The 22623-nt window shown below is 49.6% G+C and overlaps 2 protein-coding genes across 23 annotated transcripts in view; one reads left to right on the plus strand and one right to left on the minus strand.

The window, feature by feature from the left end:
- Window positions 1-22623, minus strand: part of CSTPP1 (centriolar satellite-associated tubulin polyglutamylase complex regulator 1) — a 229590-nt gene that overhangs the window by 5209 nt on the left and 201758 nt on the right. For 9 of the 22 annotated variants that reach the window (XM_077960904.1, XM_077960892.1, XM_077960896.1 and 6 more), the window contains 3 exons: window positions 7214-7299; window positions 5291-5486; window positions 3939-4690 (listed from right to left, as the gene is read on the minus strand). In XM_077960904.1, coding sequence (XP_077817030.1) covers window positions 4234-4690; window positions 5291-5486; window positions 7214-7299 — 739 coding nt within the window. In that variant the 3' untranslated portion in view covers window positions 3939-4233. Of the gene's footprint in view, window positions 1-218; window positions 1038-1291; window positions 1356-3938; window positions 4691-5290; window positions 5487-7213; window positions 7300-22623 lie in introns of those variants that run through there. The other 13 variants (XM_077960897.1, XM_077960899.1, XM_028832719.2 and 10 more) reach the window with 5 other exon arrangements.
- On the plus strand, window positions 6587-22240 carry LOC144334236 (uncharacterized). The gene is made up of 5 exons (XM_077963069.1): window positions 6587-7108; window positions 10620-10681; window positions 19711-19900; window positions 20811-21363; window positions 21688-22240. Exons 1-4 carry the CDS (start codon window positions 7088-7090, stop codon window positions 20865-20867), a joined length of 330 nt encoding a protein of 109 aa, XP_077819195.1. The 5' UTR covers window positions 6587-7087; the 3' UTR covers window positions 20868-21363; window positions 21688-22240.

The following is a 22623-nucleotide window of genomic DNA, read 5'->3' on the forward strand; positions in this document are numbered from 1 at the left end:
CTGAACCTATTTCCTGAAGGCCGTTCCAGCTGTGAGCACCTTTTCCTCTGGAAGGCTGCTTTTGTGCAAAGCCAGGCCCCTCTGCTCATTGTCTGAGGCAGGTCCCCAGGCCTGAGTGGGCCACTGGCCCCTACCTCCTAGTCCTGCCAGAAAAGCACCACAAACCCAAACTCACCCTCTCCCTTCTCCCCTCAGCCTAGGAGCTTTAGACTCACCACTTACCAGACACGAGGGACTTTATTTGTTTCACATATTTAGCTATTAGACACAAAGGGGTCAAGACTTGAAGCAGTTTTTGCAAGTGAAATCATCTTCTGGCCCACCCTTCTCCATCCTACCAAGGCTACTGGCTGTTCTCCAACAGAAGGCCACAGCGGTTATGTCCTCCTGGTACTTGCGTCGCAGGTGTCACCCTTGATGGTGCAAGGCCCTGCGTGGCTATTCGGGTTCTCCCCCTTAATGGAATTGCTGTGAGGAGATGAACCTTATCAGGGGACCAGCAGAGGCTGGTTCAGAAGAGACCGCTCTTCTTAAGAGGTTAGGAGGACTAACAGGCTACGGCCAAGTCCCCTTCCTAGTGATACGGTGGCTTCAGCACAGGCTGTCAGCTTGGGGCCTGAGTGAAGTTCGCAGGCTGACAGGACCAGGGAGAGCAGGCCATTCCCTTCCGGGGCCACTGGCTGGGCTGATCATCAGCGCCCCTCTGGCCGCTCTTGGGGCTGTTATTCGCCTTGTCAGCAGCAGAGGGCAGCACAACAAGGTGCTGGAGAGGAGGCTGGGTGGGCACGCCAAGGGCTGGGTGGGAGCAGGTATAGGGCGCTGTGGGCTGGACCCTTCGGACTCCTCAAGTCTCCGATTCGTCTGTCTCTTCAGTGGAGCCATCGCTCTCTCCATCCACTTTTCGGGAATGATGGAGAGGTCTCCAGGGGGAGCCAACCCGGGGAGGGGTCCGGGAGGGCAGGCAACTGGCCTCTGGACTGGCTGTGATCGAGTTGACCAGGCCCGGGACCTGGGCCAGCCTGAAGAAGGGAAGAAGCCTGGAGGGCAGCGAGAGGCCTGCTGTCCAGAGAGCGGGGCCTCCATGCCCACTCTTACACTAGGGCAAACCCCTGGGCTGCAGCCCCCGAAGGACTCAGAGGGAGGGACATCTCAGGCCTCTGCTGGCCCCCAGACCCTTCCCTGGCAGATGCAGGATGTTACAGACAAGTGGTGTTGGCCCCAGATGGGGCGCAGCCGTGTTCAACCCGTCTGGCCCCCACAAGGGGGCAGCATCCTCCCACTTGACACTTACAGCCGTTCCAGCTCCTCGTCCATTGCTGGGTCGTGCATCAGATCCCCCTTGTCAGGCAAAGCTCCTAGGAGATCATTGGGGGCACAGTAGTTAAAACGAGGGCCTTTCAGCCCGGTGACAGATTCCTCCATGCCCCTTACCTTCACAGCTCCCTGTTCTGCTGACCCTGGGAGGGCTGATCTGAAGATCTGAGGACTGCTAGAGGGGCCAAGAACAGTCAGAGCAGGAAGGTCCTGGCTGCTGCTTGATACATTATTGAATCCCACTGCTTACTTTCCCTGTCTGGGGCAGACACCACAGCCAAGGAGACATTCCCAGACAAGTGTGGTGATCCCCTTCCAACACTAGGTGGTTGTGACCTGGTGCTGGAAGTTGAGTTCTTCCTTGTTCTTCCAGGTAACTGGACTGAAAAGGATATGGTCCAGGCTACGCCCAAAGGTCAGACATTACCTAATTTTGCGTCCCCAAATCAGGGTGACCCCAGTTTGGAGACAGATGGTAAAAAAAAAAAATGCTGCCTCTGCTTCTCCAAAGAGGATCCTGGGGCAAGAGGAGAAGGCTGGGTCAGGGCCAGAGTTAACCTGGCATAGGCAGATTGCCAATTTGTCCAAATCTTTTTCAGATGATGCCCCCTGGCCCCTCTTGCCCTAAGTTAGTGTTTTTCAAACTACATCTCACAGAACCCTCTCATTTGGGGGGTGCCCTGGGGACTAAGGGAACAGGGCTGACCTCCATGACGCGGCAAGCAGTATATCTCCAGATTTCTATTTTATACACTGGAGATGCAGGTGAGGCCCGAGACCACTTGCTTGTTTCTGTCTCCCATTCCACCCAACCACCCAACATTAGCGTGCAGTAAAAGTGGTTGAATGATAGTGACTTTTTTTTTTTTTGAGACAGTCTTCCTTTGTCACCCAGGTTGGAGTGCAGTGATCATGGCTCACTGCAGCCTCGACCTCCCATGCTGAAGCGATCTTCCCACCTCAGCCTCCTGAGTAGCTGAGACCAATGGTACATGCCACCACACCCAGCTAATTTTTTTTTTTTTAAAGAGACAGGGTTCTCCTTATATTGCTGAGACTGGTCGTTAACTCCTGGGCTCAAGGATTCTCTTGCCTTAGCCTCCCAAAATGCTGGGATTACAGGTGGAGCCACCATGTCTGGCTATTAGTGTTATTTATTTACTTATTTATTTATTTGATGGAGTTTCGCTCTTGTTCCCCAGGCTGGAATGCAATGGCGTGATCTTGGCTCACCACAACCTCTCCCTCCTGGGTTCAAATGATTCTTCTGCCTCAGCCTCCCCAGTAGTAGGAATTATAGGCATGTGCCACCACAACCGGCTAATTTTGTATTTTCAGTGGAGACGGGGTTTCTCCATGTTGGCCAGGCTGGTCTTGAACTCCCAACCTCAGGTGATCCACCCACCTCAGCCTCCCAAAGTGCTGAGATTACAGGCATGAGCCACCGCACCCGGCCAGTGTCCTTTTTAAAGGCCCTTAGAAAAGGGGGATGAGGTTAGTCCAGGCTGTGACCCAGTTGCTAATTGGCTTTTCTTTCTCCTTCCTAGTTCCTGCTGTTGGTGGGAAGGAAGGGTGGTCATAACTAGGAGTATGAAAAAATAGCAGGGCAGATCCCACCCGCCTCCCCCTTACTCTTGATTCCTGATTTTTCCCTGTTTTTTTTTTTTTTCTTTTTTGAGACTGTCTTGCTCTGTCGCCCAGGGTGGCATGCGATGGCGTCATCTTGGCTCACTGCAACCTCTGCCTTCTGGGCTCAACCGATTCTCATGCCTCAGCCTCCCAAGTAGGTGGGATTACAGGCGTGTGCCACCATGCCCAGCTAATTTTTGTATTTTTAGTAGAGACGGGGGTTTCACCATGTTGGTCAGGCTGGTCTCGAACTCCTGACCTCAGGTGATCCACCTGCCTCAGCCTCCCAAAGTGCTGGGATTACAGGCGTGAGGCACCACACCCGACCTGTCAATTGCCTCCTTTCTAGTCCTAGTTCAGCGGGTAACCTCAGCTACCAACTTCAGTTAGTTGAGGGCTCCCCAGACTGTGCAAGCCCCAAGCACTGACTCAGAATAACCAGGCTGCAGGTGGCATGCAGTTCAGCCTGCTAGGGTTTGTGCTTGTGCATCCCAGAGCATCCCCGGCTAACTGTATATTGTGTAAGATAAGAAATATAAAGCATGCAGCACAGTACTTAGCCTGCTGTGGTTGGCATTTAGTGAATATTAACTTTCCTTCCCTTAATCTCATTCCCTCAACTAGCAAAAGGAAGTGGGGGGAATGCTGTGTGTCTTTTCCTTGAGACTCAGGCACTTGGGATCCCAAGCACAGCAGGAGGATCTCTTGAGACACAAAAAAGAACCCCTTGCTGGGCGTGGTGGCTCACAACTGTAATCCCAGCACTTTGGGAGAGCAAGGTGAGGGGATCTCTTGAGCCCAGGAGTTTGAAACCAGCTTGGGCAACATGGCAAAACCCAGTCTGTACAAAAAACACAAACATTTTCCAAGATGGTGGCTCATGCCTGTAGTCCCAGCTACTAGGAAGGCTGAGGTGAGAGCATCACTTGAGCCCGGGAGGTCGAGGCTGCAGTGAGCTGAGATTGCAACACAGCACTCCAGCCTGGGCAACAGAGTGAGACTCTGTCTCAAAAACAAAAACAAAACCCCTTAAACTCTAGTAGAATGGAGGCTTACTGGCTCTTCCCTTAGGAGAGCAGTGGCTGTGGGAGGGGGGACAGTGGGGTGGGTAGAGAAGGCTCAGTGAAAAACCAGCAAGCAGGGAGAACTGGACCACTGCAGGCTCCCCCACTTTTGTTTTTCTCCCTTTCAGATTAATCAGATTTTTTTTTCAGCTTGGAATAAAGGTCTCCCCAGACACACCTTTGCCCTGTTTATAAATGGGATTCAGGTCTCTTTGATATATAATCTCTAGCACCACTGAGTAAATAGTCCTGTGTCTGCCCAACCTGCAGGCCGCTCCCCAAAGCAGAGCTGGGGATTCTCTGAGGAGGGGCTGGGCACGCCTCTGCTGTGGGGAGACGGCTTCATGTTGGGGCAGGGCCGCAGGCAGGGAAGGACGCTGTCCTCTACCATGGGAATGTGTAAGAGCCATGTTTTGTCGCGCATGTTCCTGCTCCCTGGGACTGAGTCTGGCCGTGGGAAGTCAAGGCAGAGATGGTGATGGCCCTTCCCCATGAAGCCGTGTTGCCAACAGAGGCCAGCTGCTCCCTGTGTTGTGCGGCAGGAGAGGCTGATGGCTGCTAGCTCTGACTTACCGAGGGCTTGGTTGATTCCATGGTGCTTTGAGAGAGCCATGAGGAACCCATAGAAGGTCAGTCTCTGAACGTTGCTGAGGGCCTCTTTGACAAGTGCTGGGGGTGGGCAGCTAAGGAGAGACGCCACATTCAGAGGCTAGCCGGCCTCAGAGACATCTCTGCATCCATGCTTTCCAGTTCACGAGGATACCCACAGCCAAGCCAGGGACCTGCCTTGGGAGCCCCAAGGCCCTGGGGGATCCAGCCCTTCACTGTGGTCAGGAGGGGCTGGCACGTTCACTAACTGGTGCTTTCACCGGAGTGGGGAGCGGCGGTGGGAAATGGCTAGGGAAACCAAATCCGTTGCTCGGTCCCTAAGGATACTTGTGCCACACAGGACAGCTTACCCCTCTCTTTGTGTAGAAAAGTTTTATACAAGGAGTACTCTTTCCTTCTCTCTAAAATGTTAAAGCCAGTCTGTCAGCCAGTAAATTGGTCATCTACAGTGGTCTTGCCCAAGGGAAAGCGGTCCTTTTGAAGTGAGCCATCTGGGAGCCTTTCAGTCAACAACTGGTTTGGGGGCAAATGGCACTGTTACATTATGACCAGCAAGGGTCCTAGAATCCCTGGGCCTGGCAGAACATCCTGCAGAGCTCTGCTCCACAGCCAGCAGTCTGAGCTCCCTGGGGCTGGGGGGCTGGGGGGCTGGGGGCTGCATGCCCATTCCTCACCTGTACTTGTGCCGATCACACAGGTTTTCCAGACACTGGTAGAACAGCGACGCCTCCACGCCCTCCAGCATGCCGGCCTCGCCCAAGGCAGGTCGTTGGCGGTGCTGCCCACTGGATGACGTCGGCACGATCACTGTGTTGGGGTTCTTGCCCGACAGCAGATCCTCATAGATGGCAGCCACACTGTCCAGGAATTCTGGAACCGTGGGGCGGGGGTGGGGGTGGACAGCTCAGGCAGGGAGGACATGTTTTGTCTCTTCACTATGTTCTCCCTTCTCTGTCAGCCCAGTTCCACACCAGCCTCAGTGCTCAGGGCATGGTATCCTGAGAGCACAAGTTGTCAACCTTGTTTGCCAGCACAGTGATGAGAGATGACACTAATCTGTTTTCGCTCAAATGTCCCATCCCTCAGTTGTTCCTGGACTAGGTGAGACCTGCCATTGCATACTTTCATAGCACCTTAGGCTTTTTTTCTGGCACTTAGCCAGTGAGGAGCTTTCTGTGTCATTAATTGTCTGTCTCCTTGCTGGAATGCACAAAGGCAGGGGTCATGCCTGGTTGGCCTGTCCTGCCTAGCACTGTGCTTGGCACACATTAAGGCCATAAATATTTTTTGGAGGAGTGAACATGAGTATGCTCCCACTGGTAAGCCCCATCTTGTGTGGCCACCTGCCTCTCTACCTCAAGAAAGCGTGTTGGAATACCAGCGAGGAACAGAGAAAGCCCGCAAGCTGCTGCTGAGTCAGTCATTTGAAATGGTTTTCAAAGTTGTAGTTGAGCCACTGTTAGAACTGCTGACTTATTGGCCCATCTCATCTCTAACACACACTGCTGGGCAGTGTCAGTAATGCTCCTGGCCCAATGTGGTAGCTGTCCCATCCCTCTGGGGGTGCTGTGAGAAGAGGGCTGGGGAGGCATTGAGGGGAAAATGTTCTCCCAGACATGGCTACTCCTTCTCTAGGGCCCAAGAGCTTCGGAGAAATGGGAAATGACTCCCATTTCTTGCCACCTGCTCTTAGCAGGTGGCAAGACCCCAGGCTCCAGCCCCTGCCTGCACAGCCCTTGGGCTGCCATGAAGTAAACAGAATGTGGCGCCCAAGTGAGGCTAGGGCTAGCTGGGGACACCAGTTGGCAGGAAGGCCACCTCTAGGATCTAAGGACAGCCTTCTATTTACTGGAAGAGCCTGTTTTAATTAGTTTGTTTATGAACACAGTCAGCACTCCATTTGGTGTCTCTGTGTGTGAGCTGGTGTATGGTTATATTTATTTGTCTATATTTATTCCATCTGATTCCAGAGAGACTTAAGGGTGCAGCTGGCTGAACTGGGGAGCAGAGTGGGAGTGTGACAAAAGACTGGTGTGTACTTTTTTAAAGCTGTGGGGTGGAGGAGAATGTGCACGCAAACACACGATTGGTTGCCAAAGGAGAGACCCTTGAAGGCAGTAAAATAGCAGCGAGGTTGGGAACACTGGCTCTGGAGTCAGCCTCCAGGTCTGGTTTCCACCGCTTATGAGCTGCATGACTGGCTACTTACTTCTGTGAGCTTGTCTCTGAAAGGACCCTCTCTTAAGGCTGTTGTCAAGATTAAAGTCAGTGCTGTGCCTGCGACAGTAAGTTTTCAGTAAGCAGTGAATGCTGTGGATGTTGTTATTGTCATTATCACTTAAACGGATGTGTTGCGTTGCTGACTGAGAGCACTGTGGTTTTCAGTGTCTTCAGGAGGCTGAGGAGGTCAGCTCTGCAGACTGAATCTTGTGACCACCACTGAACGCCAGACATCCTGTTAGTGACCCGCAATGAAGCACACCCCAAAGGAGGTGGGGAAGAGAAACGTGTGCCAGACACACAGATGGGCAGGGCAGCAGGGCGGGACAAGGAGGCAGGGTCCTGTGTGGAGCCAGATGGAGCCCGGGAACACTCACCTGAGTAGTAAAACTGGATCTGGAAGGCAAAGAGGAAATCTGAAAAAGACATCAAGCAGTCCATGGCGTCGTCCATGAGCACAATCCTGAAGGGGAAAGAGAGAATCTGAGAGAGAGAACTGGGGGAGGTTTAAGGAGGGGCGGGGCAGGTTTAAGGAGGGGAGGGAGAGAGCGGGAGGGAGGAAGGGAAAAGTGCGGGGGGAAAGGGAGAGAGAGAGAGCTGTTCCTGGGCCGCCAGTCTCCCCTGGGGCAGCAGGACATTTAGGAGAGGGCTCCCAAAAGCAAGCTCCTCCCAGTCACCTCACCGCTCCATCAACTGGACTCTGCCATCAAACTGAACTGACCACACTGTACCCAGAGTGGGCTCCCGGTTCAGTCTCAGTGGCACCAGCTAGCGGATGGAGCATGGGCAGGGGGTGGCGAGGAGAGGGTGCAACTGTAATGCAGCCAAGGTTTCTTTTCATATACTTAAGCAGTAAATCCTTTCATTCTGCTGTGAGGACCATTTAGTTCAGAATAAATACAGCGATCAGAAAAGGCAAAAAGAACAGCCAAGGGGTTTAAAGGGTCTTGGCAAGTGGTACTGAGATTTAATAAGCTACCAAAGGGCCAGAACAGCGACAGACACCTCCACCCTGAGACACAGATGGCAGACAAGGGGAGAGGGCAAAGAGCTATTCGGGAATCTGCACTTGTGAGGGTCAAAACCCACACTCATCTTGTGCTGCCGCCCTGCTCCTCCTTGCTGTCCACATTCACAGGTTGCCCACCCCACAGTTTTCCTGTCTCTAGTCTCTCCCACTGAGGACCCACCTCACAGGAAGAAAACCATCTGACTCGTAAAGGGATTAGACCAAGGCTATGTTCGTCCTCTGCTCAGCGCCTCATCTGAGCCGGGACAAGAAGAGAAGGAAATGAGCGCTTGCTGGGCTCTATCACATGCCAGGCAGGCGCCAAGCCATCCACTGGGGTGGGGCGGGCCCCCAGTCTGTTTCTGATCAGGCCCTTCTGGCTTTATCTTTCTTTCTTTTTTTTTAATTGTTTTTGGCCGGGTGCGGTGGCTCATGCCTGTAATCCTAGCACTTTGGGAGGTCGAGGTGGGTGAATCATCTGAAGTCAGGAGTGTAAGACCAGCCTGGCCAACATGGTGAAACCCCACTTCTACTAAAAATACAAAAATTAGCTGGGCGTGGCGGCACGTGCCTGTAGCCCCAGCTACTCGGGAGGCTGAGGCAGGAGAAGTGCTTGAATCTGGGAGGCAGAGGTTGCAGTGAGCCAAGATTGCACCACTGCAGTCCAGCTTGGGAGACAGAGACCCTGTCAAGAAAAAAAAAAAAAAATTGTTTTCTTTTGCGCTCTCTCATATTTTTCTAAATCTCTCTCCACTTCCCTGAGTCAGAGGTTCCCCAGACTGGCAACTGGATCAGCCCCAGAGAAAGCCAGGATTGCTCACTGCTGGGGAAGGGGCTCCACAGAGACTGTGATATTGTGGTGCCACTCCCCTTGCTGCCATCTCCCTGAAGAGAGACAGCAGTTCCTGCCTAGTCTTTATTGTAATACGGATAACAATAGAAGCAGGTACCATTTCCTGAGTTTTTAATTGTTTTTAAACCCTACGTACCGCATGGCAGGCTATTGAAGTATGTAACTGCATTCGTTAAATTTTAGCCCACAACAATCCTACAGGTGGGTCTTATATTTCCGTTCTACACGTGAAGAGTCTGAGGCTCAGAGGTCAGCCTGCCAAAGTCACACACACAGCTGGGGAGTTTGCTGGACTCCACAGGGTACGCATCTTCCATGAGGCCATACTACCTCTTTGAAAATAAAGCTACAGAGCAAAAACACTAACATTTTACCTCCTAGTTTCTGTGGCTGATTTATTTTCTTTCTTGTTACTGATATGTTAGGCATCTCCTGGGGAGAACGACAGCTGCCTCCACCACCAGAGTTTAACACTAGAATTCCAGCTGGAAAAAATTCAAGACTGGAGGGCGGGAAGAAGCAGTGCTGCTGAGGGCCACAAGAGAGTGCCCTGGTCCCTCCATCAGTAGTTCACGGGACTAAGTGCACTGCCAAAGGCCAAGTGGTTACCCCATCTTTCATAACCCAAGGAAAACCCAGGCAGCAAAACCGCTCCTTCCCCACCCAGATGGCAGAATCTGTTTTGACAACTGGATTGCGGGAGCAGGGAGACGGCAGAGGGTGGGCAGTTAGAGAGGACTGGCGTTAGCAAAGACCCCCAAACTGCAGAGGAAGAGTGAGCTCTCCCAGGAGCGCTCAGGGAGCGAGAGCCACCGGCACCTCAAAGCTTTTCCTTGGCAGGCTCAGCAGGGCAGACAAAGGCTCTGGACATGAGAAGTCACTGACTTTCCCTTCCTTCCCTGCTCTCAGGACAGCTGGAGCCCCAACAATCTAAAGTGAATTACAACAGAACAGCACTGGGCTGTGAATATCCCCAAGCAGGAAACCACCAAGGAGCCCAAGCCTGTCCCCATGTTCCATGGCTTCCGTTGATCATCAATTGGAACACAGTGCTCCCACAGCAGCAACTTCCACTTACTATTTATTTACATTGCGATATAATGAAGCACCATAAAAGTCACCCTTTAAAAGTGTACAATTCAGTTTTTTAGTATATTCACACAGTAGCATCACTGTCACCACTGTCTAATTGCAGAAGTTACCTCCATTTGCAATTCTCACCAATAGGCCCATTCTGGAGCCTGCCTCGGAGCAGAAGCTTGAGCTCATACTTCCCAAAGGGCTTCACAGCCTCGTGGAAGCCTTAATGCTGAGTGCCACGAGCATCTTCCTCTTTCAGCCACAGATGGGCTAGAAGCTGTAACCAGGGTACACCCTTCCAGCCTCAGAAGTGGTCTGCAGCTTTCTGCTAGGGGCCATCTTGACCTCGAACATCAGCAGTCCCTTTGGAGATGGGCTGTTCCAGAAGAGGGGGTGCACACCATGGGAGGGCAGGGGTGTCTGTTGGAGCAGGGCAGCCCTGCAGGTGCCCTGTAATACGGGTAACAATAGAGGCAGATACCTTTTTGTTTTTAATCTTGCTCTGTTGCCCAGGCTGGAGTGCAGTGGCGCAGATTGGCTCACTGCAACCTCCGCCTCCTAGGTTCAGGTGATTCTTCTGCCTCAGCCTCCCTAGCAGCTGGGATTACAGGTGCCTGTCACCATGCGTGGCTAATTTTTGTATTTTTAGTAGAGATGGGGTTTCATCATGTTGGCCAGGCTGGTCTCGAACTCCTGACCTCAAGTGATCTGCCCGTAGAGGCAGGTACCTTTCCTGAGTACCCCACCTCATGGCAGGCTATTAAGGCATTTGACTACATTAATTAAATTTTATCCTACAGCAGTCTTATGGGTGGGTCTTATTGTTATTTCCATTCTACAGGTGAAGAGTCTGAGGCTCAGAGACTGGGGAGCTGAAACATGCCGAGCAGGAGGAAGTAGGGGGTGAGTGAAGGGGGGGCAGACAGAGGTGAGGGCTTTCTTTCTGAGGGACATGTGGCTGGATCATAGCAGCACATGTATAAAGGACTGAGGGTTTTTTTTTATTGCAAGCAGTAAGACTGGCTACCTTTTAAAAAGCCAACTGGATCTGAGCTTGTGTTAACAGCAACACCGGCTGTGACTCTCCTCAACCAGAAACGTGGGGCATCCTAGACATCTTGGAAACTCCCCCCACCCCACCCCAAGCCAATCAACCATTCACCAACTCCTATCAATGCTATTGCTGAAATTTCTCTTGAATCCATCTACTTTCCACATCCACAGCCACCATCCTATCCCCAGCCTCCCCCTCTCTTTTCTTGATGATGGCATGACCTCGTACCCAGTTTCCCTGCAACTACTCTTGCTTGCTTTTTTTTTTGAGACGGAGTCTCACTCTGTCACCAGGCTGAAGTGCAGTGGCTCGATCTAGGCTCACTGCAACCTCCGCCTCCTGGGTTCAAGCGATCCTCCTGCCTCAGCCTCCCAAGTAGCTGGGACTACAGGCACACACCACCATGTCCAGCTAAGTTTTGTATTTTAGTAGAGATGGGGTTTCACCATGTTGGCCAGGATGGTCTTGATCTCTTGACCTCATGATCTGCCCGCCTGGGCCTCCCAAAGTGTTGGGATTACAGGTGTGAGCCTTCTTCTAATTGAGTATCCATATTGTGGTCAGAAAGATTTTCCTAAAATGTGAATGTGACCATTTTTCCATTGTGTTGGAAACCCTTCACAGAGGCTGGGCACAGTGGCTCATGCCTGTAATCCCAGCTACTCGAGAGGCTGAGGCTGGAGAATCACTTGAACTTGGGAGGTGGCCATGTCAGTGAGCCAAGATTGCGCCACTGAACTCCAGCCTGGATGACAGAGCGAGACTCCGTGTTAACAACAACAACAACAAAAACAAACAAACAAAAAAAACCTTCACAGTCTTCCCATTGCCCTTAGGACATGGTCCCCCATTTGGATCTGGCCTGTGAGCCTGCTCCATCTGCCCCCTGCCTCCCTCGACTCCCACTGCATTCTGGCCACACTAGTCTTTCCGTCCTCCCTGAAGCTGTCCTTACTCATGCCCTCCAGACAAGTCTGTCCCTCTAGCCATAATGCTCCCTGCCCTCCATGCCTCCTCCTCACCTACCAGATATCTCCATATTCTTCAGGCTGAAGCCTCCACAGCACCTCTTGGGGAAGATGAAAGAGGAAAGCACTTTTTCTAACCCAGCCTAGAATAGGCCCCCCTGCTACTGGTTTCTGCAGTTCTCAGCAGCCTCCTCACACTGTTGTCTTTGTCCTGGGAACATAAGATCTACCAAGTGACGCCTCTGTCTCCCTACCTGTGGCTTGCCTCTGGTTTGGTGCCTGGCACATAGCAGGCAGTCAGTCAATGTCTGTTGAATGAAGAAATGCATCAACAAATGAGTGAGAGAAGCCACGGTCCCCTTTTCCTCTGGCCAGGTGACACCTGGAGTCGTTTCTTAATCCCTCTCATAAAGATACTTAGTGAGAATCCTTATGGAGAATGCAGATATTCAGAGGGATTAAGAAACTTGGCGAAGGTTACAAGCTAGGAACGAAAGAGCTATCGTTCAAATACTAATACTTTCAATGTCTGGACAGTCTGTTTAAGGGGAGTAAACTAGAGTCCTGGAGAAGAGGGTCAGCCTGGTGGACAGTCTAAAAACCATGATACTGGACAAATGACTGCATTTAGATCTTTTTGCTTAGAAGCGAAGACTAGGGAGGAAGTGAGGGCTGAGAACCAACTCTCAAAGGACTGCCTCTTGGGGAGATACCACGGGGATCTAGAGTTTGGCTCTAGAGATGTTTTCAAGCTGCGTAGTTCTAGGATTGTGGCTGATTTGTAAAGGAATGAGATGTGTATTGCCAGAAATGTTCAAGCAGAAGCTTGAAGGCTCATACTTCCCAAAGGGCTTCTTCCAGCTCCGACAGTGTTGTCCCAAGGGTGGACAGAACTAACAGCTCCTCCTGTTAGTGCTAAATCTAGTGGGGCGAGAGTTTGAAGTTCAGAGGTCTATGGCTGCAGAAGACTTACTGAAAGGTACATTTAATCACACCATATGCTGTGCTGTCCATCTCCAAATGAATGCTGAGACCCATGAAAGTTCTAGGCATCTGTGTCTTTTTTTTTTTTTTTTTTTTTTTTTTTTTTGAGACGGAGTCTCGCTCTGTCGCCCAGGCTGGAGTGCAGTGGCCGGATCTCAGCTCACTGCAAGCTCTGCCTCCCAGGTTCACACCATTCTCCTGCCTCAGCCTCCCGAGTAGCTGGGACTACAGGCGCCCGCCACCTCGCCCGGCTAGTTTTTTGCATTTTTTAGTAGAGACGGGGTTTCACCGTATTAGCCAGGATGGTCTCAATCTTCTGACCTCGTGATCCGCCCGTCTCGGCCTCCCAAAGTGCTGGGATTACAGGCTTGAGCCACCGCGCCCGGCCGCATCTGTGTCTTTAACCCGCCTATGGGATCTTTCTAGCTGTGGGCATCTGCATCTAGCTTTGGAATCTCAGCAGAACTGTGGGAGAAGGCAGGCAGGAAGCTCCTGGTCTGTCTTTACCTCTTTGCCTTTGCCTGCAACCCTTTTATCCCCACAGACAGCTCCTTCATTCTGAACTCAAGCTCGATGCCACTCCCAGAGGGCTCTGGAAAGAATCTTCCTGGAGACAAGGTCATCCCCATGTGCTGTTTTCCAGTTGCTGGCAGTTGGCTCAACACCCCTTCCTGCCAGAGGCCTTCTGCTAACGTGCCAGCTGCTTCTGACACCTGGAGGTGCCTGGCCGCCCCTGCTTTGAAGTGGAGCCAACAGGGAGCTGCTGCCAGTGACAGTCTGCACAGATCTATTGGATCATGGAGGGACCCTTGTGGGCCATGCCTCAGGGCTAGAGAGAGGGACTCTGGGGGAGAAGTAGAGACACTTTGGTTCAGGCTGTCCGGAGCAGAACCATGTGTGGGGTAGAGCCTAGGACAGGCAACTGGAGTGGAGAAAGAGCACATGGCCGGTCTGAGACTGGCCACTTTCTCCCTCCCCTGCTGACTTCCAGCAGCTGGGATAGGCAGTCTGGCTGGGAGTTGTAAGGGTGCCAAGTAAGCAACAGCTTCCAGCCTGAACCTACTGACTTGCCAACTTCCTATTCACCCCTAATTAGGGTCAGTTTCCCTGGTCTAGTGGCATGGGCTGCACCCATTTTCCTGAAGTTCTGGATTAGTTGACCCCAGGATTAAGTCCCAGTTCCACCATTCACTGGCCAAGTGACTGTTTCCCTCTGAGCCTCAGTTTCCTCATCTGTGAAGAGGATACAATCATAGTTCCTGTTTCCCAGGATTCTTGTAGAGAGTCAGCGTGATGATGTTATATATGCTAGTGTCTAACAGGCGCTCAGAATGAGCTCCAGATGTAATCAGTAAGTATATTCTATCTGGTTTAAACTGTGGGAGAGCCCCAAAGAGCAAATAAAAATAGAGCCCAGAGAAAGTGTGTGCTGCCATCATCCACCAGGCAGAGGTCTCAGGCGGAAGCCAGCGATCAGTTTCCGGTTTACTTTTGGGGGAAACCAGCCCTCAGCCAGGGCCAGAAAGAAAAGCCACTTTCCGGCCGGGCGCGGTGGCTCACGTCTGTAATCCCAGCACTTTGGGAGGCTGAGGCGGGCGGATCACAAGGTCAGGAGATCGAGACCATCCTGGCTAACACGGTGAAACCCTGTCTCTACTAAAAATACAAAAAAAAAAAAAATTAGCCAGGCGCGGTGGAGGGCGCCTGTAGTCCCAGCTACTCAGGAGGCTGAGGCAGGAGAATGGCATGATCCCGGGAGGCGGAGCTTGCAGTGAGCTGAGATCGCGCCATTGCACTCCAGCCAGGGGGACAGAGCGAGACTCTGTCTCAAAAAAAAAAAAAAAAAAAAAAGAAAAGCCACTTTCCATGAATGGACTTCTTTGAGGAGGTCACATGACTAGTGTCAGTCATAGGGTGGCTAAAGGGTGTCCCCATGTCTGTTTGGGCTCACAGTGCACCTCTAGGGTTTTTGTTTGAATGTCAGGGCCATGAGAGAAGCAGCGATGACACGATGTCTGGTTACCTTCTCCAGGTGGGAGGAAAAAGGCTGCTACAAAGGTGTCCTGTGTCATTTCCTGAGGGTCGCTCCTCTTCTGGACTGTGTTGGAGGCACACTTGTGCTGCACAAGCTGCCTCTAGCCTAGGCCCTTGAAGTGGCATGGGATGTCCAGGTCATTGCTCTGCCCTGGCTCCAGTCTGCACCTCCAGGGTACCCCAAACCCTACCTGCCCTGAAATGCCTAAGATGCTTGATCCAGAGGGTGTGGGAAACAACATGATGATGATGATAATAATAATAGTGAATATTCACTAAAGGCTGTTAGCACTACACACCCATAGTTCATTTTCTGCTCGTATTAATCCTGTGAGGTCAGTTCAGTGAGTACCTTTATGGAGAACGCAGACATTCAGAGGAATTAAGAAACCTGACGCAGGTTACAAACAGGAGCGAAAGAGCTATACTTCAAATACAGGCCTCTCTGACGCTAGTCACAGTTCCGAGACCACCTGCAGCTACTTCTGGTAAGGAAGAGTGGGCTCCGTGCTGTCTCGTGGTAATGAAGCCTTCCTGCTGCCCCTTTCACTTCTCCCAGTCTCAGTGTTTGTTAGAGCAGCTGCCCCCAGAAGGACTGGAAGCTTTGGCCCGGGTGCTGCTGCTTCCCTGCAGACAGTCTGAAGGCCTCATTACTCTGGAACCTCCCAAGAAGCCTGACAGCTGGGGTGAACTGGTCCACAGACCTTAGAATAAAGACCCAAACCCAATGTATGGCCTGTAAAGCCCCACTTTCCCTCCCTCTGCCCTCAAATGCCTCAAACTCCAGGCCATCACTGGTGAGAGCCTAGCTTCTTTTCCATGCCGCTTACTTTCCCCGAAATGCTTTTTGCTCTCACTGCTCTCTACCTAATCCCCCCATCATTTTTTATATAAAGGAAATGTTTAGAACCTCAGAAAACTACAGAGAATAACGTAAGAAACACCTGTGTCCCCACTAGCCAATTTTATCATACCATAACGTCTTACTATCCTTGCTTCAGTCTTCAAAAGCTTTGTAAAATGCAGCATTACAGATAACCATTTCAGCCACCTGTGCACCCCTCCCTCATCCTATCATCTACCTTTCTTCCTGGGGGGATCACCATGATTTACTAAAACTTGGGGGTCTAGCATTCCTCTGCATGTCTTTATACTATAATTAACTCATGCAAATGTCTGTGTTCCTAAAACATTATATAGCTTTGTTTTGCTTTTTCTCAAACTCTGTCATTCTGTAACTTTGATATTTTGAGATTCATCAGGATTGATGCATATATAGCTATTCATTTTAGCTGCTGGAAAGAATTCCACAACTATGGTATGAATATGCCACACTTTATTCTTTCCTTCGGCAGAGGGACATGCAGATTGTTCCAGTGGCAGCTATTACAAACAATACTGCATGTTTCCTTATTCCCAGGGGTAGCTCTTGGACTTTTAAAATTTGGCTAAATTGTCCGAACGTAATTGTAACAATTTACATTCCCACCCGCAGTTTATGAGCGTTCCCACTGTTTCACATCCTCACCAATATCTGTATTATGAAACTTTAAAATTTTTGCCAATTTGATAGGTATGAAGAGGTATCTCAATATAATTGGCAGTTTTCGGATTACTAGTGAGTGTGGGCATGAAAATATGCCCAAAGGTTTATTACTAATGTTCTTCTGTGCATTGCCTGTTTATATCTTTGGACTATTTTTCTACTGAGAGCCTTAATCTTTTTCTTATTGATTTGTAGGAATTTTTTTTTTTTTTTTTTTTTTTTTTTTGAGACGGAGTTTCATTCTTGTTGCCCAGGCTAGAGTGCAATGGCACAGTTTTGGTTCACTGAAATCTCCACCTCCCAGGTTCAAGCGATTCTCCTGCCTCAGCCTCCCAAGTAGCTGGAATTACAGGTGCCCGCCACCGTGTCCAGCTAATTTTTTGTATTTTTAGTAGAGAGGAGTTTTCACTATGTTGACCAGGCTGGTCTCAAGCTCCTGACCTCAGGTGATCCACCTGCCTCAGCCTCCCAAAGTGCTGGGATTACAAGCGTGAGCCACCGTGCCTAGCCAATTTGTAGGAATTCTTTATAAAAAAGTTCTTAGCTGGGTGTGGTGGTGTGCACCTGTAGTCCCAGCTACTTGGGAGGCTGAGGCAGGAAAATTGCCTGAGCCCGGGAGTTTGAGTCCAGCCCAAGCAACACAGCAAGACCCCATCTTAAAATAAAATAAAATAAGATAAAATAAAAAAATTTATGGAAAGCTGAGGCAAGAGGAATGCTTGAGGACAGGAGTTCAAGGCCAGCCTAAGTAACACAGCAAGATCACCGCCCCCATCTCTACAAAATAAAAAATTAGTTAGGCTTTGTAGAATGTGCCTATGGTCCTAGCTACTCAGGAGGCTGAGGTGGGAAGATCACTTGAGCCCAGGAGTTTGAGGCTGTAGCGAGCTATGAATGCACCACTGCATGCCAGCCTGGGTGACAGAGCAAGACTCCATTTCAAAAAATAATAACGTTTTAAAATAATTTTTTTTGTGGGGGACAAAGTCTTGCTATGTCACCCAGGCTGGAGTGCAATGGCACGATCTCAGTTCACTGCAACCTCTGCCTCAAGGGTTCAAGCAGTTCTCCTGCCTCAGCCTCCTGAGTAGCTGGGATTACAGGCGCACGCCCCACCCGACCCGGCTAATTTTTGTATTTAGTAGAAATGGGATTTCGCCAGGTTTGCCAGGCTGGTCTCGAACTCTTGACTTCGCGATCCACCCACCTTGGCCTCCCAAAGTGCTGGAATTACAGGCATGAGCCACTGTGCCCAGTCAATACTTTTTTTAATTTTTAATTTTAATTTTATTTTTTGAGACAGTTTTGCCTTGTTGCCCAGGCTGGAGTGCAGTGGCGTGATCTCAGCTCACTGCAACCTTTGCCTCCCAGGTTCAAGTGATTCTCCTGCTTCAGCCTCCCGAGTTGCTGGGACTACAGGCATGTGCCACCATGCTTGGCTAATTTTTGTATTTTAGTAGAGACGGGGTTTTACCATGTTGGCCAGACTGGTCTCGAACTCCTGACCTCAAGTGATCCGCCTGCCTCAGCCTCCCAAAGTGCTGGGATTACAGGCGTGTGCCACCATGCCTGGCCAGAATAAGAATGGCAGGCAATACAGCTGGGTGAGGAGGCTCACACCTGTAATCCCAGCATTTTGGCAGGCCGAGGCAGGTGGATCACGAGGTCAAGAGATTGGGACCATCCTGGCTAATAGTGTGAAACCCAGTCTCTACTAAAAATACAAAAATTAGCTGGGCATGGTGGCATGTGCCTGTAGTCCCAGCTACAGGAGGCTGAGGCAGGAGAATTGCTTGAACCTGGGAGGTGGAGGTTGCAGTGAGCTCAGATCGCGACACTGCACTCCAGCCTGGTGACAGAGCAAGACTCTGTCTCCAAAAAAAAAAAAAAGAAAATGAAAAAAAAAAAAAAAGAATGGCAGGCAATACTTTAAATCAGTGGTTCTCAATGTGTGTTTCCCAGACCATCAGCATCACCTGGAAATTTTTTAGAAATATAAATTCTTGAGCCCTGCCCTAAACCTACTGAACTCTGGGGATGTGGTCCGGCCATGTGTGGTTTAACAAGCCCTGCAGGTGACTCTGATGCGTACTCAAGTTTAAGAACCAGTGCTTTAAATCTTCACCCTTGGAACACAGCTTCCCAACCCTTTGTCACTTGGGTCTCAAATGACTTACAGGTGTGATGGTCCCCTTGGCCCAGCTGGGAGGAGGCCAGAGCCTGCAGGCCAATCACAAGTAGTCTTATCTTTACTGGAGATTTTTGTTATATATTATTTTCTGATTGCTGTGAAGTGCAAAAAGGCCAGGAAGCATTGGCTTTGGAAACCCAGCAACATCTCATTTATTTATTTTTTTAAATCTGGTACTATTAATAATGCCAACATAATTGTAACAGCAAGAAATTATTACTGGTCAGGCGTGGTGGCTCATGCCTGTAATCCCAGTATTTTGGGAGGCTGAGGTAGGCGGATCGCTTGAGGTTAGGAGTTTGAGACCAGCCTGGCCAACATGGTGAAACCCCGTCTCTACTACAAATACAAAAAATTAGCCAGGCGTGGTGGTGGGCATCTATAATTCTAGCTACTTGGGAGGCTGAGGCACAAGAATCACTTGAATCTGGGAGGTGGAGTTTGCAGTGAGCTAAGATTACACCACTGCACTCCAGCCTGGGCAACAGAGCAAGACTTCATCTAAAAATTAAAAAATTATTACTTATTTAATGTCTACAATGTGGTAAGCAATTTTCATGGTTTTGTTGGTGTTACTGAAATCTTACAAACACCCTATGAGTTAGTTACTATTATTATTGTCATCCCCATTTTACAGATATAAAAACAGGGCCCAGAGAACTTAGAGATATCCGCAAGGTCATCCAGTTAATGGGGCACAGGTGGGATGTACACTAGATCTTTCTAATGCCATGGGGTCTGTGTTCTTCTAGGTCGAGGTTAATATTACCACTTCTAACGATCATGACAAGTTTACTCTGTGCCAGCCACCATTTTAAGCACATCATATACTTCTCCTTCAATCATTACAACTATTATTATTCCCATTTTACGAATGAGGAAACAGGCTCAAAGAAATTAAATACCTTTCTCAAGGGCCCAGCTAGTATGTTGTGAAACCAGGATTTGAACTCAAGAAGTCTGGTTCCAATTGCATGCTCTTAACCATCCAGAAAGCTTCCAGTCCATGGAGGATGGGGAGCGGGAGATGCTCTGTTGATCATTTGGGGATGAAAGAACTGCTCCACTAGCTGCAGGAATATGTGAGATGGAGGGGATCTCTGGTTTGGCTGCTGTCGTGGAGTCTGTTTGCTTTTTCTTTTCCTGTTTTTCCAGCTCACACCTGCTGCCCCAGGGCCTGGCCATGATGCTTGCAGCACATAAGGCAGGCGCATGTGGAGACACCATGCCCCTGAACAGGCTCCGGCTTCCAGCTGCCTGTGGATTACATTCTTTTATGCACAAATCATCAGAGACTGGAGCCTCCTTCAGCAGCCCATCCCCAGACTTCAGCGTCCTGAATAAAGTAAGCCTGGCAGTGAGATGGGAGAGGGCAGTTCCTCTTCTAGCAATAGTAACCGCCTTGAAGTCTCTACCACCCCCATTTGCAGTTCTGATCAGATGCATAGGTATGTGTGTGGGGAAGCTGGGACCCTGACCTTCAGGACAAAATGAGAATAGCTTACAAAATCAGGGGATGCTTTCTGGGATACATACAGTTTTTCTACATATGCACCAGCTGCAGTACAGTGGGGGAAAGCATGGCATTGAGGAGATGAGGTTGACACAGAAGCTTGATGCTCATACTCGGGGAGAAAACAAACTTACCCTAATTCTGAATTCATCTCTAACTGCAGCCAGTGCCATGTGGGTAACCTTGGCCCTTCTGTTGTTACTGCCATTCCCATAATTCCCTCACACTGCTATTGACATGGACTGGCTACGATGCTTCCTCCTGCTCAAACAGAAAGGTCTGAGGTTTCTGTCAAACAGCAGGCCTCTAGGTGAGGAGTGGGTAAGTTTCCAGCCACAAATAGAGGATTACCATTCCAGAAGCCCCTTAGTATCAATAACTGTATAATTCTACCTTGGTATGGAGAATTTTTGGTTCTTACAGGATTCTACCACCTACACTCACATCTTGTGGTGCTTTCATGTTATCCAATTGTTTGGAGGGTCTGAGGAGAGAGCTGGGGCAAATGCAAAGCTGTGGCTGTGGGGGGCTAAGATGCATATCGAAGGTTCACTCTCATAAGCTCCCTCACATCACAGGAAAGGGAAAAGAGGTCAGTATTTTGGAGTGATTGATCAAAACCAAGGTCATATATCACAGAGTGGTGGCAGCCAGTAACCAGTACCTAAGCAGTCGCCTTCTAAATCAAGTTCTTTGAGGGGCAGGAACTATATCTTATTCATGACTGTATCCTCATTTGCAGAATAGCTCCCGGCACAAAATCAGCACTCAAGAAACATTTGGTGAAATGAAGTACTGACACATACAGCAAGATGGATGAACCATGAAAACACTGTGCTATTAGGTTGGTGCAAAAGTACCTGCAGTCTTTGCCATTGAAAATAATGGCAAAACCTCAATTACTTTTACGCCAACCTAAAACATGAAACTAGTCACAAATTTTTTTCTTCCCTGAGACAGAGTCTCACTCTGTCACCAGCCTGGAGTGCAGTGGTGCGATCTTGGCTCACTGCAACCTCCGCCTCCTGGGTTCAAGCGATTCTCCTGCCCAGGCTCCCAAGTAGCTGGAACTACTGGCGCATGCCACCATGCCCAGCTAGTTTTTGTATTTTTAGTAGAGATGGGGTTTCACCATGTTGGCCAGGATGGTCTCCATCTCTTGACCTTGTGATCCACCCGCCTTGGCCTCCCAACATGCTGGGATTATAGGCATAAGCCACTGTGCCTGGCCATTTTTTTTTTCTTTTTCTTTTGGAGACACAGTCTCGCTCTGTTACCCAGGCTGGAGTGCAGCAGCATGATCTCAGCTCATTGCAACCTCTGCCTCCTGGGTTCAAGCAATTCTCCTGCCTGAGCCTCCCGAGTAACTGGGATTATAGACGTGCACCACCATGCCCAGCTAATTTTTTTATTTTTAGTAGAGACAGGGTTTCACCATGTTGGCCAGGCTGTTTGAACTCCTAACCTCAAATGATCCACCTGCTTCAGTCTCCCAAAGTGCTGGGATTACAGGCATGAGCCACTACTTCTGGCCAAGACCACATATACAATTCTACTTGTTTGATTTTTTTTTTTTTTTAAAGACAGAGTCTCACTCTGTTGCCCAGGCTGGAGTGCAGTGGTGCGATCTCAGCTTACTACAACCTCTGCCCCGCAGGCTCAAGCAATTCTCCCACCTCAGCCTCCCAAGTAATTGGGACCACAGACACATGCTACCACGCATGGCTAAGTTTTTTGTATTTTTGGTAGAGATGGGGTTTCACCATGTCGCCTAGGCTGGTCTGGAACTCCTGAGCTCAAGCAATTCTCCCCACTTGGCTTCCCCAAGTGCTGGGATTACAGGTGTGAGCCACTGTGCCTGGTCTCAATTCTACTTATTTGAAATGCCCAGTGGATAAAGCTATAGAGACAGAAAGTAGATTAGGGGTTGCCCAGGGTTGGGGAAGATGGCAGAGTGGGGACCGAAGAGTAATGGCTAAGGGGTGTAGGATTTCTTTTTAGGGTAATGAAAACATTCTAAAACAGACCATGGTAATGGATGCACAACTCTGGAAATACATTAAAAGCCATTGAATTTTACACTTTAAATGGGTGAAGTGTATGGTATGTGAATTGTATCCCAAAAAGCTGTTAAAAAGAAATATTTGATGAATAAACAAACGAACAAATAAATATAGGATATAGTTGTTGACTCTTGTTCTTAGAGTAACTTAGAATCATGGACTATTAGAATCATGTAAAATGCCAGACAAGGAACATTCACTCACACATTCACTCATATACTGATTCATTCAGCAGGCATTTATGGAGTGTCTGGCATATATCTAGGTACTATGCTAAGTGATAGTGATTAAGCAGCAAACAAGATTACTATGGATCCTACTTGCCTCTTGGGACATACACACTCACACTTATGGTTCCTTTTCTTTATTTAGAAATTCCCTAATTATTGTCATACCTTCATTCTTAACTTCAGTATTTTTTATTTTTATTTTTTTTAAGACAGAGTCTCACTGTGTCACCCAGGCTGGAGTGCTCTGTGGCCCAGGCTGGAG

This window comes from Macaca mulatta, chromosome 14 (assembly GCF_049350105.2).
Source record: "Macaca mulatta isolate MMU2019108-1 chromosome 14, T2T-MMU8v2.0, whole genome shotgun sequence".
Classification (NCBI taxonomy): Eukaryota; Metazoa; Chordata; class Mammalia; order Primates; family Cercopithecidae; genus Macaca; species Macaca mulatta.